A 20,010-nucleotide genomic window follows, 5' to 3' on the forward strand; every position below is an offset into this window, starting at 1 on the left:
CTGAGCCACATCTGTGACCTACACCACAGCTCACAGCAATGCCGGATCCTTAACCCACTGAGTAAGGCCAGGGATCAAACTGACAACCTCATGGTTCCTAGTCAGATTTGTTTCCATTGTACCACGATGGGAACTCCAATTCTTACACATACTTTAAAACACAGCTCAGATATTTCCTTTCTGTGAGGTTCTTTTGGGCATGTGCTCTCTTCTTCCTCCCATCCCAAGCAGGTAATTGATTTTTCTTCAGATGCTCACTGTATTTTCACTTGTAAATCTATATTTTCCATATAGATCTAAATTTCTCTAGCATAAAGTCCTTGTATTTTCTACTTTTCATTTTTATCTCCTTCACTTAGCAAAACCATCATTCTAAAAAAAGTTGGAGAGACCCAGAGATTATCATATTAAAAGAAGCAAGTCAGACAGAGATAGACAAATATCATATGATATCACTTATAGTGGAATTTAATTTAAAATGATACCAAAGAACTTATTTATAAAAGAGAAACAAACTCACAGATTTTGAAATCATACTTATAGTTACCAAAGGGGAACCATGGCAGGGAGGGATAAATTGGGAGGGTGGTATTAACAGGTATATTAATATATATATATAAAACATAACTAATAAGGACCTACTGTATAGTTCAGAGAGGGCTATTCAGTGTCCTGTAATAAACTATATGGGAAAAAAGATACATATATGTATAACTGATTCACTTTACTATAAATATGAAGCTAATGAAACATTGTAAATCAATTTATACCACACTAAAATTAAAAAAATATTAAAGTTGAATTTTCCCTCCTTGTCTTTTCCTATGTTCAACCCCCTCCTCCAAAATAACGGTTGATTTTTCCCCCATTTATACTATTTATTTAAAATAAAAAATCTAGATTAGTGGTTTTCAAACATTTGAAACAAAGCGGTATCTTTTCTTGAAACGAAAACTTGTATACAGTTGTGCTTGTAGCCCCTCCCCCCCTTATAAAAAGGTAAAAATGAGGAGCTAAGAGGTTTCTGTTCTCCTTTGGGCACTTCTAGGGAACTCCAAGGAGTAAGGTTTGAAAGTCACTGACCTTATTGCAATTCTATTTTCAAATCCTTCCAAAATCATTCTTTGTATTGTTTCAGGGGAGTTCTTTCTAAAACACAAATCAAATTAAGTTCTCTCATGCTTCTGTCTTGTTAGAGAGTCCCCGTGGCCTCCCTTCACGTGTGAGCCTCTTGGGAGCTAGGGGTGTCTCTCTCACTTGTGTAGCCGTAGTACCTGGTATGGCTAGTACCTGGGTCTGGCTCGGTATGAGGTAGCCCAGGTGCTCCTTGAGTGTTGAAGGTAACGAGGGAACTTGGCATGGTTACCTGTCTTCTTCATTCTCATGGCTTTGCTTTATTCATACTGGCAGTGTCAGCCTCTCTCTATTCAGAGCCAAATCTTAACTCCCTATTTCAAAGCTATCGTTAGCTTTAGCAGCCTTTATCACTTTACCTTTCTTTGATTCTAAAGCAATTTTTTTTTTTTGTAATTATGAAGAACAACATGCTTAGTGTACTGTAGATATTAATGTAGTACACCTCTTTTGTTAACCCTTGGTCGTCTAACCTCTGCCTGGGTAATCTTAGCAACAACAACAAAAAAGAAAATCCATAAGTGGTTTCAAAAGTACTTTCTTATTCAGAAGGATATACTTTGCTTAGGTCTGGGATATATAATTTGGGTTTCTAAATCAGTCAGAGGTTTTCATTCTAAAGTGATGCTTTAGTACAGTTGTTGTGTCAAGACAGATTTGCCTTTGTTTCTCAACATGTTGTAGGTTGAACAATAAATCTTCATTTTATTGTGTCTTCTGAAACCAAAATTGCTGTTGAGTCAGCTCCTAGCCTGCGAATCAAACAGAAATCTTTGAAAAAGTGCATGCAATGAATTAAAAGTATTAGGTGTGATTTTTTACCATGGATCATTTGTAGGTTCTTGTTGGAAAAGAAGAATAATAAAGCTTTATACTCTTACGTTAATATTCTGTTGATATAGTACACTTCCTAACTGTGCTTTCTGTTCCTTGTGTATTTTTCAGTAAATGTGTTTTTTCTGTTGCTTTCAGAATTGTTTATAATTCTATTTCATGTGAGAACAGTTTTCTTACAAAACAATAGCAAAATGCTAGGAAAAAATGTATTCCATTAGTTTTAAAAATAACTATTAAAACTTATGTTACCAAATGATTCTTATATTCTTATCTAGGCCTGAAGACAGTTTGCTCATTTTTAACTATATTTTTCATTTCCCTGATTGCTTTGTGGCTTTTAATAAACTATCTTGTTGATAAACTGAAATGATCTCTCTTTAGAATTAGGAATAAATACCCTCAACATTTCTTACAGGAAAGCTTTGCCCTGAGACATCCACACTTTTATATTTTATATTTTTGATGTTATTGGGGAAGGAAAAAGTGGATACTGTGTCTTTAATGGAAAGCTAAAGGTTATCTTTCTCTGGCCTTTGTGTGTATGTGCTGATGTGGATGTAGGCAGCCAGACAGGCAATGTGTGCAGAGAGACTAGGGAACCGGCTGCAGATCGATAGACGTGGTGTGAAGTGAATTAATGCGAGGCCGGCCGTCTGTCTGTCATAAGGATTGTGGGGAATGCAGAGCAGTGTGGTCAGTCACTGCGGAGATCTGCTTCCAATAAATTCAAGCCTGCTGCCTGAAAATAAGCTCTAGATATGCACCTCCTCCCTTCCCTACAGTGAAATTTTACTTTATTCAAAGTAAATATACCCATCAAATCCTTGCCTTGTGTACTTTAATTGGACCACTGGAAAACCGCAATCGGAAAAAACTGATGAAATAAAAATATCTGGTATTCTTTTCGATCCATTCTTCAATCTCATTGGAAATGTCTATTACAGTGGGAACGAGAAATATAATTTTTGTTAATATTTATAAATATTCTCATATACATTTTTCTTTCTGAGTCCTAAGAATATTGTCTGTCACTTCCATTTAATCTTCAATAAAATAATAAAATATAATGAACTCAAATGGTTATATATTGCAATATTGTTAAAATGTTGCATTTTAAATGTTATTAAATGTTATTCTATTAAAATTTAGTATTTAAACTTTGATTGTTAAGCTAATCACATGACACTGAAGTCTTCTGAGTTCATGTTATTAATTTTATTCAGATCCTTTTAGCCAATAGGGGAAAAAAAACTGTTTAAAGGTAATTTACAAGCTTTTGAAAGATAAATCTTATAATAACGTACTTGATTTTACAGGTGGGAAGAGGCAAGTGCAGTTTTATTTCATTGATTTTAAAAACAGTCTGTATTTACATTAAAAAACGTTTTTCTAAAGTGATTAACAATATTGTGTACAATCAGGGAAGTTGTCTATTTTTCTCACAGTGAGCAGTGGTCTAAGCAATTAGAAATCTGGATGGCATGAAGATCTCATAATAGCCTTTCTTGGCCCTATATCTTACCTCCGCTGCTGCCGCAGCCCAGCCTCCTCCCTTTCTCTGCTCTGTCCAAACTTACTCGTACTTGTTTTCTGCTCCATTCCATTTTTTCCCTTGTTTTCTTCCTGATTCACAGGGTAGAACCCATTTATTTATAGATACATATTGTATAACATAATGTGCATTCATTTTTTTAAATTTTGTGAATCTGGCTTTGGTTTTTTTAAGTACCTCACATTTTCCCATTAACTTTTTCTTGTTTATTGTATCTTTTACTTTTTTTTCTTAAGGATTTTTATTTTTTTCAATTATAGTTGATTTACAGTGTTCTGTCAATTTCTGCTATATGGCAAAGTGACATACACACACACACACATTTACATATATGTACTTTCTTTTTCTCACATTATCCTCCTTCATGCTCCATAACAAGTGACTAGATATAGTTTCCTGTGCTATACAGCATGATCTCATTGCTTATCCTCTCCAGATGCAATAGTTTGCATCTACTAACCCTAAACTCCAAGTCCATCCCTCCCCCCCCCTTTACTTTTTTAATCATCTCATTATTACGCCTTTTTTATTTTGATTTTTATTTATTTTTTTGGCTTTTTGCCTTTTCTAGAGCCACTCCCTCAGCATATGGAGATTCCCAGGCTAGGGGTCTAATTGGAGCTGTAGCCGCTGGCCTATGCCGCAGCCACAGCAGCGTGGGATCTGAGCCGAGTCTTCTACCTACACCACAGCTCATGGCAACGCCGGATCCTTAACCCACTGAGCAAGGCCAGGGATCAAACCCGCAACCTCATGGTTCCTAGTCAGATTCGTTAACCACTCGCCACGACGGGAACTCCTATTATGCCTTTTTTATTAAAGCGCACTTACTATTATTTTATAGTATATTTAAATAACATAATTTGTGCCATGGGATTGAAGGCATTGAGTTCTAGTCAAGATGTGATTATCGAATCTTTAAGAGATGTTCTTTACAGCCAAATATTTTGTGGATATTCAGAAAGCAAATGTCTTTGTGTTTATGGCATAGTTTGGCAGATAAGCTCACTTACATCGTGTACGTAATAGCACAGTGCCACCATATAGTTAATTGACAATGCCTATAATCTTAATTATTAATGTGTAAGAAACATGCTTCCATTTGGGTATCCTAATTTTTCTCAGGCATATTTAACCATCTTACTGATAGTGGATAGTCATGAAGTGACTTTTATTTATGTTTTAAAAAGTTTAGTTTTTTTTTTTAAACCAGGAAGAAAGTAAAACAATTTTTTGGTCTTTGTGTTTCATTGAAAATGGCATTGTATTCTGGCATAATCCTCAATTCTCTAAAGTGACAGTGATGTAGTACCTTATTTTGTCTTTTTTTTAAGTTAGGTTTATTGAGGTATAATTTACATATAGTAAAATTCTCTCTTTTTAATGTACAGTTCTGTGAGTTTTAAACAAATGTAGATAATCACATTTCCACCCCTACAATTAAGATATAGATTATTTTCATTACAATTAAGATAAAGATATTTACTCTGACCATTTTATAGTCAGTCTTCTTACCACACTCCTAGCCTGTGGCAGTCACCAGTTTGATTTCTGTCCTATAGTTTTGCCTTACACAGAGGGTCTGATGTCTGCCTATTATCATAGAATAGTAATGTAACATGTAACTAAATACCTTGGAAATTAGAAATATCTAAGCTATGGCTGGGAATATAAATTTTTTTCTTTTTAGGGCTGCACTTGTGGTGTGTGAAAGTTCCTGGGCTAGGGGTCGAATTGGTACTGCAGCAGCAGGCCTATGCCACAGCCATAGCAATGCCAGATCTGAGCCAAATCTCCAAGCTGCATCTGCAACCTACACTACAGCTCGCAGCAGTGCTGGATTCTTAACCCACCAAGTGAGGCCAGAAATTGAGCCTACATCCTCATGGATACTACGTTGGATTCTTAACCCACTGAGCCACAATAAGAACTCCCCAAATTCTTTTACTATTCTAGTTCCTTTGTTTTTCCAAATTATTTTAGAACAATTTTATCTGTATGTACCTAAAAATCTTGCTGGGATTTGATAGAAGTTACACTAAACCTATATATGGAGAATTGACATCTTTACTATGTAGAATCTTTTAACTCAGGAATGTGGTGTTTCTCCATTTCATCTCTTTGACACTCCATCAGTGCTTTGTAGATTTCAACATATAAGTCCTATGTATGTTTTTTTAGATTTATATCTGAGTATTTCAGTCTTTTTGAATTATCATTAGTATTTTTTAAATTTAGGTGACAACCTGTTCATTACTAGTGTATAGAAATGCAATTTTTATTCTTTTTGTTTTTTCTTTTTTTCTTTTTTGTCTTTTGTCTTTTTTGTTGTTGTTGTTGTTGCTATTTCTTGGGCCGCTCCCTCGGCATATGGAGGTTCCCAGGCTAGGGGTTGAATCGGAGCTATAGCCGCCAGCCTACACCAGAGCCACAGCAACGCGGGATCCGAGCCGCGTCTGCAACCTACACCACAGCTCACGGCAACGCCAGATCGTTAACCCACTGAGCAAGGGCAGGGACGGAACCCGCAACCTCATGGTTCCTAGTCGGATTCGTTAACCACTGCGCCACGACGGGAACTCCCCTTTTTGTTTTTTCTTTTCATTTTTTAAAGTTTATTGAAGTATAGTTGATTTACAATGTTGTTGTAATTTCTGCTCTGCAACAAAGTGATTCAGTTGTATATGTACACATCCATTCCAGAATACAATTTAAAAAAAATTGGGGTAAGTTCCCATTGTGGCTCAAGGGGTTATGAACCCAGCTAGTATCCATGAAGATTTGGGTTTGATCTCTGGCCTTGCTCAGTGGGTTAAATATCTGGCATTGCCATGAGCTGTGGTGTAGGTCTTAGATGCGGCTGGGATCCCGCGTTGCTGTGGCTGTGAGGTAGGTTGGCAGCTGCAGCTCCAATTCGCTCCTTAGCCTGGGATCTTCCATATGCCACAAGTGCGGCCCTAAAAAAGCCAAAAAAAAAAAAAAAAGAAAAGAAAAAGAAAAAAAAATTATTTTTGTAGATTCCTTTAGATTTGCCATGTAGGCAGTTGTTTTTTCCTTGAATAGGATTACCTCATCCATTCCAAAACTGTATGTGTTTTCTTTTCTTGCTGAGTTGCACTGGCTAGAATTTCCAATGCTAGGTTCAATAAGAGCAGCAGTGTTGACAGCTTTGTTTCATTCTTGATTATAGGAGGGAAGCATTCAGTCTTTCACCATTAAGTAAAATGTTAGCTAGCTGTAGATTTTTAGTAGATGCTCTTCATTAAATTGAATGTTTCCCTCTCTCCTCTGTAACTGTTTTTCTGAGAGGTTTGTTTTTTTGTAATCATGAATTGATGTCATATTTTGTCAAATTATTGACATGATCACAGGATTTTTTTCTTCTTTAGTCTGTTAAAATTTTGGATTATATTGTTTGATTTTTGAATATAGAACTAGTCTTGCATCTCTAGAATAAATCTCACTTGGGCATAGCCTATAATTCCTTTTTATATTTTGCTGAATTCTACTTCCTTATATTTTATTACGGATTTTTGAGACTATATTCATGAGAGATATTGATCTGTAGTTTTTGGGGTTTTTTGTACAGTTGACCCTTGAACAACATGGTTTTGAATTGAGTGGGTTCACTTATGTGTGGATTTATTTCACTAGTAAATACTACAGATCTGTGGTTGGTTGAATCCACAGATAAGGAGGAACCATGGATACAAAGGGCTGACTATAAGTTATATGCAGATTCTCAACTGCACAGACGGTTGGTGCCTCTAATCCCTGCATTCAAATATCAACTGTATTTTCCTTTTTTCTGCAAAGAGATAATAGGATTTTTGTAACTCTTACTTTGTTTTGGAAAGCATCAAGCAAAGAACCGGTTTTAGTAGAGCTACTTCTTTGTTTTTCAACCTTGGTTACTTTGAGCTATACACTGATGCTCCTTAAGCTCTGTCTCAAAATACTGAATGCCCTCAATTGAACAGTTGTCTGGTATAGCCCAAGATCTCCATGTAGGACTTGACAGTATTTATATTCAGTATGACATGATCCCATGATTTCTCCTGGTTGTGTTGTGATGTTCGGTAATACTTCCTATCCTGCCATGAGGAACTTAGTACCTGGAGGGACTTGGTGGTAAAAAAATTGGGGTTTGAAATCGAAAGACCTGCATGTCAATACTGGTTCTTGAATTTAGTAGCTATGTTATGTTGAGCAAGTGCTTGACCTTTCTGATTAAATGAGATAAATTTAAATGGATTTGTAAACTTGTTACACATAAATATTTTCTCAGAATTCCTTAAATTTACAGGAAAGGAAAATACTTATAATAAATGGTTGTTACCATCTAAACTATTCCTTAATATTATTTCTCTGTTTCTCTGATTATTTATTTCCTCTTTTTCTTTTTTCTTTTTTTCTCTTTTTAGGGCAGCAGTCGCAGCATATAGAAGTTCCCAGGCTAGGGGTCAAATCGGAGCTGTAGCTGCTGACCTATGCCACAGTCACAGCAACTCGGGCTCGGGATTCCAGCTGCATCTGTGTTCTACACCACAACTCATGGCAACACCAGATCCTTAACCCATGAAGCGAGGTCAGGGATCGAACCCGTATCCTCATGGATACCAGTCGGGTTCATTAACCACTGAGACACGACAGAATTCCTCTGATCATTTTCAGAATTATCAACTCTTAAGCCAGGAATGAGGCTGAGAGATTTATGTTTTATTTTAATAACATAAAATAATGATCTTTGATTTCCTACCTAAGCTGTAAGGGTTTAGGAATGTGGCATTTACTTTCTTATCTCCTCTTTGTGATTTTTTTACTGATAGTCATATTTAACTAAATAAGTAACCTAATACTATTTTTCTAGTAATCCCCTTCTTTATTTTAAAATTTAATCTTGAAAACCCAACAATAAAAAGGATACTGTAAAGGGGGATGGCTTTGTTATTTTGCAGTCACTGGGGACCATTGATTTAGCACTGTTCATTTTTGTTGCTGTTGTTATTGAAAGAATTCTGAACTAAGTGATTGTACTAAAATGGGAATTATTAACCCTTGAAATGCCTACTGGTAGGTCAAGTTCTGGGTTATTCATGGTGGTTAATGATGGTTAATGAGTAAGATTCTTCTTCTCTTGATTCCTTTCGTAAACCTGAGGCTGTAAGTTTGAATTTCACAGAGATGTTTAAGTTAATGCACATTGGAAGAAAAGAAATCCTGAAATACTTGTGGCTTCTATATATATGCAATTATTGAAGTACTTATTAAGAGATTTAATTAAAAGATTCAACTCCTGAAGTAACTTCTAATGAGTGAGATTTTTTATGTACCGTGACTGAGCAATACCTGCTGATAACCACATGAAAAATATTAAGCCCCCTCCCAGCCATTACCAAATTAGAAATAACACATAGATGCAAATTCACAACAAAGTACAGGTATCCCCGCTTTTTGAACATTTGCTTTATACCACTTTGCCTTTTTGAAACATTGACATTAGTGCCTGTTTTTGCTAACTGAAAGATACTTGAAAATGATTTTTACTTTTACAAGAGAAAAACAAAAAAAAAACCAAAAAGCTTTAATAGCATTCAGCATTTGTCTAGCAGTGAGCTGTTACAGAGGCAGGCGCACCACCAGCAGCTAGAGTGGTACCTCCGAGCTCCTTCCTTGGGAACTACACTCAGCATCTCAGCATCAAGCTGCCATAGTTTTGAACAGTAATGCTCTACTTTCAGATAGTGGGGGGTGGGAAGATAGGTGAGCAAGGAAGAGACATTTGTGTGAACTTTTCGATTCTCAGATGGTTTGCAGAATGGAAGTTTTTGGTGCCCTGATCTTGTTCACCTGTCTGCTTTCAGTTGGGTCCTTTTAGTTCCATAACTATCTGACCTCATATCTAATTCCTTCAGAGATGGAGCTATGCCCTTGGGGCAGTGCATCTCAGGTCTCTTACACAGACCCAGAACACAAGCCTCTTTTTTGTTATCGTCCTTCTTCCCAATCCCCAAATTATAAGCAAACTAATATAAAGGAAGAGTAAATTTTGAAAATATTCCTTTACTTTTTAGCTGTCCCCCCCTTTTAGCATAATAATGTCTAAATCTGCTAAATTAACTGTAGCAAAAACATTGGAAGGAATCAAGTGAAACCATAATTTATTTACTTCATCATTTTTCTATTCCCAAATCTTAGTTAAAAGTTAATACAGTTTGCACCCATGTACAGATACACACCTTAAGAAATGGAGTTCACATGAACGATTTATTCATTATTTGTCTCTTCCTAATTTGGGTGAATATATTGTATTTTTTAAAACATATTGCATTTGTATGCAGTAGTTAAAATGCTTTAAGAGTTTTGGACCACCTTTCTTTGATTTTTAAAAACTAACCTTTGTGGATCTCAAATGTTTTAGCCGGGGTCTCAGCAGAAGCCATGCAGACTATTCCCACTGCTCCTGAAGCCTCTGGGCCAGAAGCCAAAGTCCAAGAGGAAGAGCATGACCTTGTAGATGATGACATCACGACTGGTAAGCACGGACATCTTAACGTCATTCGGATGAGCTTTGTCCAATATTGAAAAACGCATTTAGGCCATTTTTAGTGGAATTAAATATGTTGATGGAAAAGATGGAAACTTGTATTGATAAAGTGTTTGGTTTTTTTGAGACCCTTTAGTGTCCTTTCTGATCCTGAGGTAGAAAGAAGCAGAACTGTTTATTCGGTCCAGGTTTGCTTATTGTTGTGGTAACAATGAACCTGCTAGCTGTGCACTTGATTTTCCGTAGACCTTCTTATTCAGAGGCTGGGATCATTATTAAAGCCGTGGAACATGTAGCGGAATACGCTTATTGTGTTATGAAAAATTTTGCAATTATAGTAGGGTAAACTGAAAATACTGATGTCGTAATAGCAAAATATGCAACATAGGCTACATAGGAAACTTACAGATACTCTTTCGACCAATACTGCAGAAATGAATGCTGCTTTTAAAGTTACATACATTGTTTGGGTATTGAATATTCATATCTGTATTATCATGTAATCAGGTATATAAGGTAAAATATATGAAAGCCGTATACTGCATATGTTCAGCCTATTTTTTAAAACAGACTTAAAGCACTTTCAATTACATTCAGCTCAGTTTCTTTCAATGCACAGAGGATAAAACAACCTATTCAAAATATTTGTATTAGTATGAAGAATGATAAACTCTTGTTTTTAATGTGGATGGTTAAAATGTAAAATCTGACCACATAAATCTATAGTTATTTGAAGCAAGAAATATTAACTTAACAGTAATCAATAATTTGAATAGAAACATGCCCAGAAAATATCAGTAAAATTTTCAACATAAATTAAAGGGAGTAAAAACAAAACAAAACAAGACAAAAAAAAGCCACCAAAGGGAAGTTGGCTCCCCCCACCTCCCTTTTTCCTTTTAAAGCTCTGTGTGGCAGGTTCTTTATTGTTATCACCTGAATGCCCTTAAATTTCTTTCACTGGGAAGAAGTTGAGGGGAGCTTAATGATCTCCCTTGAAAATTTAAAAAGCCTTTATTTAAAAAGCTATAGGCTTGTGCCACTGCTGCAAAGAAGCAATTGACTACATTGAGAATCTCCTGGTTTTCAGGAAAAATGAGATGATAGTGGTAGGTATTATATTTAATGTATCAATTTATTGATTTTCAAAAAAAAATCATCCCCCTTAAATATATAAATAATATATAAATTATTTAGAAAATCTCCCAGTTTGCTGAAGGTCATTTGTACTTAACAATTATGGAACTTGTTTGGGTAGTTACTAAGGAAAATAATTTCATTTGCAGATTTTTAAAAAGCAATTTTTGCTTTATTCAGTTTTCACTGCTTTTTAAACTATACGTACTGTTAGAGATATGTTTTCTTATTCCCTCTAAATTTTAAAGGTTTTCTTGTGTAGCAAGGTAGTGGATTTACTTAACAGAAAAAGAGGAGTCGCCTGTGTCATTGTAGAATTCCAGAATAAAAGCTCCATTTTTGAGCACTCGAGTAAGCATTATTAAATCAGGACATTGAAATTTTGAATTATGCACTGCCAGGTCATGAGATAGCATTACAGCACGTGACTCTGTCTTTATTGTTTAAAAAAATCAAGAAGCTTCAAAATGAAAATCTTGTCTGCAGAGTCAATTAAGGCTACATAAACTGTATTTTCATCTGTAAGAAGTTCAGTTAAATGTATGTGACGAATGGCTTTTATCAGTTGGTTTACCCATTTCTTGCCATGAGTACTAGAGGCAAGAACGTTCAATATCTAAAGAATTTAAATAACTAAAAAAGGCTTCCTTAACATGTTGTCAGAGCAACTAGCATGCTGCAGCCTGTAGATCATTCAGGTTACCTTTAGATTGTGTGACTTGATTAAGATGTGGTATAGATTTTTGTGAGGGTTTAGAAGAAAACCATATTTCTTTTTATTGACTAGAATCCTATATAAATTACATTATGAAAAATATGGTAGGTGCATTGAGAGAAACCTGTTTCAAGCAGAAAAACCTTATTTTGGGACAACCAGCATTGCAGAGCACATATGCTTCAAAAGGGAAAACTGGCCAGTTTAGCCATTCGCTTTCAGAAATCTGATTTTTCCCCTTCTGGCTATTTAAAAGAAATTGCTCTAATAATATCACCTCATAAAATAAATAGAAATTATAGCATGGTAGAGATACTTGCTTGGATTTTGAATGAATTCTTATTTGAATGCTAAGCTAGGCTAATATGCATAGTTGTATTCATTTTATTTTTGTAGTCACCTGGGACTTACTTTTTCCATAAAAACTGACCAAGGTAGCGATTAAGATAGGAAGTATAATTTAGTGCTTTCACTGTAGGTAGAATTTCATTTTTGAAGTTTTTTTTTTTTGGGTCAGAGCAAATAAGGCATGATTATTGTCTTAACGACCCTTAGATCTGAGCCTGACAGTCTTTGTTAGGGTTTACCTTATAAAAGTAAAGAAGCATGGATAAAGCTGTATACGTGTTGGCTATGATCAATTGGAACTAATTAAATTTATTTGAAATGAAGAGTCTTAACTGGAAGAGAACAGCTGGAAAAACTGGGAAGAAAAAAATTGAGCCTTGATTTAGACAATTTAAACCTTCACCCTGTCATTTAAAAAATATGCTGCAGCTTCTTTCTACATCTTTCTTTTTTAAAGCTAATATCTATTGATCGGCTCTACAAAGTAATGCCAGTGTGCCTTGGTCAACACACACACTCCGTTTTGCTTAGCCTTCCAGCTTAAGGTTTAGCAAATTCTTTCCTTTAACCAGATGTTTGAAATTACATATCAAAGCCACATTAGCCATTTTCACAGATTAATATCGTTTTATGTAGAAAAAGTGTTCTAACCTATTCCTCATATTTAAAAAAAATATTAGACAGTATGCATGGGAAATGTTCTTTTTTTCCCTCGATGGTATTGTTTCAGGTTTCACGATACTCTGTATATTTTAAAATCGATTTTATCAACCATAGCAGTATTTCCTTGAAAGTGAAAGGGTGGTGTTAAGATTATTTCTATATTATATAATTTTGGAATCATAAATATTATTCTATGCCTGTGTATTTGCTTTTGTGTGTATAGTTTTATTTTTAGTATTGCCATTTAAATGTTTGTGTAGCTATATACTCAATAGTTGTAAATAACATGTTCTTATTTTCATTATAATATTAGTAGGTAATAATGCAGTAAATCTCACTAAAAATTGTTATATAGGGAAAAGTTTTAAATAAATCATAACCTATTTTTAAGGCAGACCTTTTAGGCGACTTTGTTAATTATTTCTGTGCCGTTTTCATTGTAGTAAAGGATGGCATTCCAAGTGAGGATGAAGCTATGCGTTTTCTAAATGTTGCATTTTTAAAACAACCTCTCCTAATTGCAGGTTAAAAATAATTTTAGAAGGATTTCACTTACAAACCTACCTGGATCCCTTTAAGGAAGTCACTCTGTTCTTCTGATGGTCATACTGCTGTGTCCTGCCTCTTGTTCAATACAGCAAGGGCACAAACTGACCACATAACAGGGATAAAGGGTCACGAGTCACTGACATTGTCAAAAAGAGCTTGATACTAGATCAGCAGCACAGCTGACAGATTCAGCTGCTTACAACAAATGCTGCAGTGATATATGGATTGAGATGGGTGTGTTGACTCTTACTTGTTTGTTTTTTTTAATTTAAGTTTAATTTACTTAAAAAATGAGAAATGCTATGAAAAAAGAAAAAAATAGAGAATGGTAAGAGAAACTTGAAAGCAGTATCAGTTGTCAGCTTACTATGTGCCAAGCACTTTACAGTATATCTTTGAAGCATAAGCTAGTTAGTATTTTTCCAGATACATAGATGAGGAAACAAGCCCAGAGTCGTCTCGTTCATGGGTTCACCTATTTAACAAGAAATTGGCCTAGGATTTAAAATGAACCCTGCCTGAATCCAAAGATTCTGTGTGATCTTCAGCACCACTTCACCCTACCTCACATTCTCAAACTCAGTGAACTTTGATATATTTTCATTTTCTTCTGCAATGTGAGATGATGTCACAGTCCACCTTTATTGCTTATGATAGCAAGCATAAGCCTGATATTTGCTAGGCATCTTATTATCTAGAACACAAACTTGTTATTCAAAATGTAGAGCAAGAGATTATCTCCCTGAGGGGGAAAATCATTACATATTTGTTCTTTAAATGTTTTTTTTTTGTGTGTGTGTGTCTTTTTAGGGCCGCACCCTTGGCATATGGAAGTTCCCGGGCTAGGGGTCGAATCAGAGCTGCAGCTGCCAGCCTATACCACAGCCACGCGACACTGGATCCAAGCCATCTCTGCGACCCACACCGCAGCTCATGGCAATGCTGGATCCTTAATCCACTGAGTGAGGCCAGGGATCAAACCCATGTCCTCATGTATACTAGTCTGGTTCGTTACCACTGAGCCATGATGGCAATTCCCTGTACTTTAAATGTCCTTTTAAACTTTGTTCTTTATTTCGGACTACCATGATATAAGATTATAAATGTAAGTGGTGTTCATTACTAAACAGTTGTTTTATTACATACTTGTAAAATGAAATGGTTATTGTTCTGTCTAGCTTTTTGAGGTCACTGTATAAAACTGACCCCTTAACATATATTCACACATTAAAGGCAACATTTCTAGTATATTAAGATGGAACTGAAACACATCTTGTCTGAGACTAAATATTGATTCGTTAATTTTACCATTTACTGAGTCCCTGTTCATAAAATGTTTATACATTTGTTTTTACTGAAAGATAAGGAATTCATCCTGTTAAAGTACAGATAAGTTCTAAAGAACAAAATTTGGGGCATTATGTATTCATAAATCAGAAGTAACAAAGTAAGAGGCCTTATAATTAGTAAACTAGATAAGACTTTCTCTATCGCACCCTTTCCCCTTTCTCATTCTTTAACTTATCAATAGTCTAAAAGCAGTACAAATCTAGGTGAATTTTAAATAATTAGTTCTAAACTATTACCACTACTCTTGTGATTGACTTTAGGATGTTGGCTATTATAAAATATGAGTTTCCTATATTAAGATTTTGGATAATTATAAATTACTAACACTGTGGTTTATTTACCATGCAGTTTTCATGAAAACAGATATTAGGAAAAATAAAAGTGTGGATTTCATAGTTTTCTGAACTACGTCATTCCAGATAATTTACCTTACCTTTCTATACTTTTTTTTTTAATCTGGGGGAAGAAAAAGTAAAGTAAAATTTTTTTTGTTGTTTAGTGTTTACTGCTTGGTTTTAGTTATACATTGATAGGAATGTTAAGTAGAATATTTCTAAATATGGTATTTGAGAGTTTCTGATAGCAATATGAAAGTACAGCCAAAATTATGGCTCTTAGTCATTCATTTTCTTTTTTCATATTTTCCCTCTGGGTGATTGATTTTCTTCTTTACTTTGGTTTTAACTACCACGTGCATGATACATACTATGAAATCTGTGTCTCCAACCTAAGCTTTTGTTCAGAGTGTCAGATTAATGTGCCCTTCTGCCTGAATGTCCCTTCGATACCTAAATACCAAGTTCGAAATGAGCTCCTATTTATTTTTAAAACTCATCTCCTTTTATAGTTGTATCTCATTTCAAGGCATCACTAAGGGTGCCATTAACCACCTGACACCCCAAACCAGAAACTAAGGAATAATCCTGACTTTCCTACTTTCCAACAATGTCTGCAGGTATTTGGGACCAGCTCTTATAAAATACACCTCTTAAATATCTCCTGTTGATTTTCCTCTTCTCCTTTGCCACAGAGAATACCTACATCCAGACTTTAATTTTTCCTACTTTGGATTGTTATTATATTCTCCTGTAACCCTTTTCTTGTTTCCATTCCCTTGTTCCCCACCCTACCCCCATGCCCCAGTTCATGTCTTCCATTCCTCTGAGAGTTTCAGAAGCCAGTTCATCACCCTTCACCTTCATTAACTACTGCTTTACGGCTTCCCATTAATTATAGCACAAAATTCAAACACCTTAGTGGATATCTAGGGCCCTTCAAATACCTGACCCCTGTCTCTAGCTTCAGTGGCTGCTATAGCAATATTGAACTTAGTTTCCCCAGAGTACCCTGCTGTTTCACAACTCATACTTTCCTATGCCTTTTCCTCTGGCTGGTATGCTCTCAATTCTCTCACACAAGAGGTGAAGTTCTGAGGGTTCCCTTCAAACTCAGCATAAGAGCGTCACCATCTCCCTGAAGACCTCCCGGACCCCCTTATGTAAGTTCTCCCAGTTTGTTACATGTACTTCTGATCTTGCTCTCTGTAATACTCCTAAGTGAACATTTACTGGTCCTCTATGCATTACAGGTGGGCATGTGACTTTTACCTCTGTATTTATAGTGCCCTGGTCCATAGCATCTTCTCAATAAATGTTTATCGAATCTTTGACTGAATTAGAAAAAATGCACAGTAACTCATATTTCAAATAGCAGCCCATATATTCTTTATACTGTATATTGTACATATTTACTATTCATATATAGTATATATATATATCCCTAATCTGCCCCCTTCTCCTTAGTGAGTATTTAATGGCACCAGTAGTGTTTAATTTCTCCAGGTTAGTGAGGGAATATAGGCTTATTCCTAGATAGATCTTTCCCAAGTCTTCATTTTCTCAAAATCGAAAGACAATCTAAGAGCATAATTAACTCTACTGAATTAGTCACTGTTGTTCCCAATAAAAAAATTTGTCTTTTTCTCTTGGAAAACAGTATGTCTTCACAATCAGGAAAAGAATGTAATCCATACGATGTAAATGAGAAGAGACAGGGAAAATACCCCAGACAAGTGTGTTTTGTAACTTCAGTCTTAGTGAGAAAACAGCAGATGGGATGTGCAATGGTGGGAGGTACACGTGAACAGACTCTCAGAGAGTCCCCTTTTTGTGGCCTTTAGTATTAACCAGACAGTGGACATGTGCTCATGAACAGTGGTCTGAGTTTCTTATCAGTTTGGTTTCTGTATCTTTAGGCTCACCTTTCCCTCTGTGTGTGTCTCTCCCTTTGATTGCCCTGAGCCTCATTTCTAGGCTCACCTCTGTCAATGAAAACTTAAATCTCTTGTGGTTTTTCTGGAACTAGAGATACCAGAGTAGCTGTTATCCAAGAGATTCCGTGCTTGGTGGCCCACCACTGGAGAAGCGGGGTGGCTTCTGTGGGGATGGAGGTGGTGCTCACAGAAAGGAAGGAAATAGAGGGTTTTTCCAGGAGGCCTGACATTTCAACACACACCACTGAGGAATGAGAGTGTGGAATCATGTTGGGTGATGCTGCAGTGTTTTGTGGCATTCTGCAGGATGTCTACAGTCATTTAGTACTAAGAAAACTTGCTTTTTATTGTCCATTGAAAATTGCAAGTTAACATACCCAGTTTTAATGTGTTCAAGCTTATGTTTAAGAAGTTAGCCTGGGGTGACTTGCCTGAGAAAAAGCACAGAAGGAAAAGAGGCAAGAGCGAAGAGTTGCAAAGGGCTAATAAATACCATTAGAGTCTTCAGTTTCACTTTTAAAATATTTTTAAGCTTTTATAGATGAGAAATCTGCTTAATATCAGTATATTTTGATCAAGGGAGTATTGTGTATTTAAATAAATTATAAAGAATCAGAAGTGCTCTAGCCTAAATTAATTAGCTGTTGTATTGGTACAGAATCAGCCAAAATGATGTTTTCTAATAATAGCACTTTTATTATGTTTTTAATGTGTATGTATTGGCTGTTTGCATATCATACTTTGGCAAAGGGGTTGGTCAGATAAACAGTAATTGATACCTTAGCACACTCATCTAAAATAACGTGTTTAAAAATCAGGAACTTAATAACTATCACAACAACTCACTAGTTTTTATTAAGTACGCAGTAAGTATCAGTCTACACTCTAGGTTCTTTTTAATCCTTATCATTCTCTGTAGTTGTCCTCATTATGATTCACCTCTGTTTTACAAGAGAGAAAAGGGAGGCACAGAATGATTAAGTGACTTTCCACATAAAACCCATAGATAGGAAATGGCAGTCAGGATTTGAACCCAGGCCAACTGCCTCTTTTTTTTTTTTTTTTTTATTTTTTAGGGCTGTACCCGTGGCATATAGAAGTTCCCAGGCTAGGGGTCTAATCAGAGCTAGAGCTGCCAGCCACAGCTACAGCCATAGCAACACGGGATCCAAGCCACATCTGTGACCTACACCACAGCTCACAGCAACACCAGATCCTTAACCCACCGAGCAAGGCCAGGGATCGAACCCACATCCTCATGGATCCTAATCAGGTTCGCAGATTGTGGCGACACGAAGGGAACTCTAAGAGCTTATGTTCTTAAGTGGAGGTAATTTGTCAAAACCAAGTCATTAAAAAAATCATATAAAGATAAAAAGAAACTGATATATTTATTATGGCATATCATTTTTTCTTTGTGTGATATAGAAAACCTGTTTTAATTTTTAATATTGTTTAATTTTTAATGTAGCACAAGGAAATATTTAAAATGTGAAAACAGGAATTCCTGTTCTCTTAAAAAATAAACATGGGTAATTAGTACAGGAAGATAATATTACATATTTTCTATATAAAATTATAATCATTTTATGTTCATATAAAACCATGCACATAATTACACCAGCACATACATAGTATTAGAACATAGGGCTTAAGGCTTGGTTTTAAGATTTAATATTGTATATATTTTTTATAAATTCAGACTAAATAGGAAAAAAGAAATATTTAGTTGGATAAGAATGTTGGAGCTATTTTCAAAAAAAGCCTTTCTTGTTAGTGAGTAACCTTCAGGATGAACTTAAAATTTGGCCTTTTGTGAGCTGTGTAATAATGTCTCATGGGTAAGAATGGATTGCATTAGATCATGGCCCACTATTATATATCTGTATATTACATGAATTACCCTTATAATTGATATCAAACCCATATGACCAAAAGTTGTAATTCACAAAAGTAATGACAACAATGTCTCATAATTCACAGACTTTCCGTCATACCTGTGAATGATTACTTTTACTGTGCAAACCACATTAAAGGGGAAAAATAAGTTTTAAAACGGATGTGGCATTTTGAAGAGTTCTTCCAGATACCTTCTTGTCACTTTTTTTTTTTTTTTTTGGTCTTTTTGCCATTTCTTGGGCCGCTCCCGAGGCATATGGAAGTTCCCAGGCTTGGGGTCGAATTGGAGCTGTAGCCGCCAGCCTACGGCAGAGCCACAGCGGCAGGAGATCCAAGCCGCGTCTTTGACCTACACGACAGTTCACGGCAACGCCAGATCCTTAACCCACTGAGCAAGGCCAGGGATCAAACCTGCAACCTCATGGTTCCCAGTCAGATTAGTTAACCACTGAGCCACGACGGGAACTCCTCTTGTCACTTTAAATATACAAAAAGATCAATTGACTATCATCCTTGAATTTCCCCAAGACTTCTGGATTGAAAATTAATTGTCCAGCTTAATGGCTTTTACCCTTAATTTGAAATTTTGAATCCTAAATGAAAGTTAATATTTCCTATCTGAGGTGAAGACAAGCATGAATCTGAATGTATTTTCTCCAGTGTTGTGATACACTAGAAAGAGGGATCCTCCCTCACATGTAGGATAAAATCAAGTGAGAATATTTACTTTTTTTTTTTTTGGATAATAGTATATCCCAAATAAAATGGGTGAATTAAATGAAGTAAACCTAATTCAAAAGGATTCAGGGGGAGTTGCCATTGTAGCTTAGCCAGTTACGAACCCGACTAGTATCCATCAGGACGCAGGTTTGATCCCTGGCCTTGCCCTGTGGGTTAAGTGTCCAGCATTGCCATGAGCTGTGGTGTAGACTGGCAGCTGCAGCTCTGATTCAACCCCGAGCCTACGAACTTCTCTGTGCCACAGGTGCAGTCCTGAAAAGCAGAAA

The 20,010-nt window shown here is 35.9% G+C and overlaps 1 protein-coding gene across 4 annotated transcripts in view; it reads left to right on the top strand.

Annotated features, from left to right (window-relative positions):
- Nucleotides 1-20,010, top strand: part of WDR7 (WD repeat domain 7) — a 383,251-nt gene that overhangs the window by 163,668 nt on the left and 199,573 nt on the right. For all 4 annotated transcript variants that reach the window (XM_047765569.1, XM_047765544.1, XM_047765560.1 and 1 more), the window contains one exon: nucleotides 9,945-10,058. In XM_047765569.1, the coding sequence (XP_047621525.1) occupies nucleotides 9,945-10,058 (114 nt within the window). The remainder of the gene's footprint in view (nucleotides 1-9,944; nucleotides 10,059-20,010) is intronic.

The sequence above is a fragment of the Phacochoerus africanus genome, chromosome 2, assembly GCF_016906955.1.
Source record: "Phacochoerus africanus isolate WHEZ1 chromosome 2, ROS_Pafr_v1, whole genome shotgun sequence".
Classification (NCBI taxonomy): Eukaryota; Metazoa; Chordata; class Mammalia; order Artiodactyla; family Suidae; genus Phacochoerus; species Phacochoerus africanus.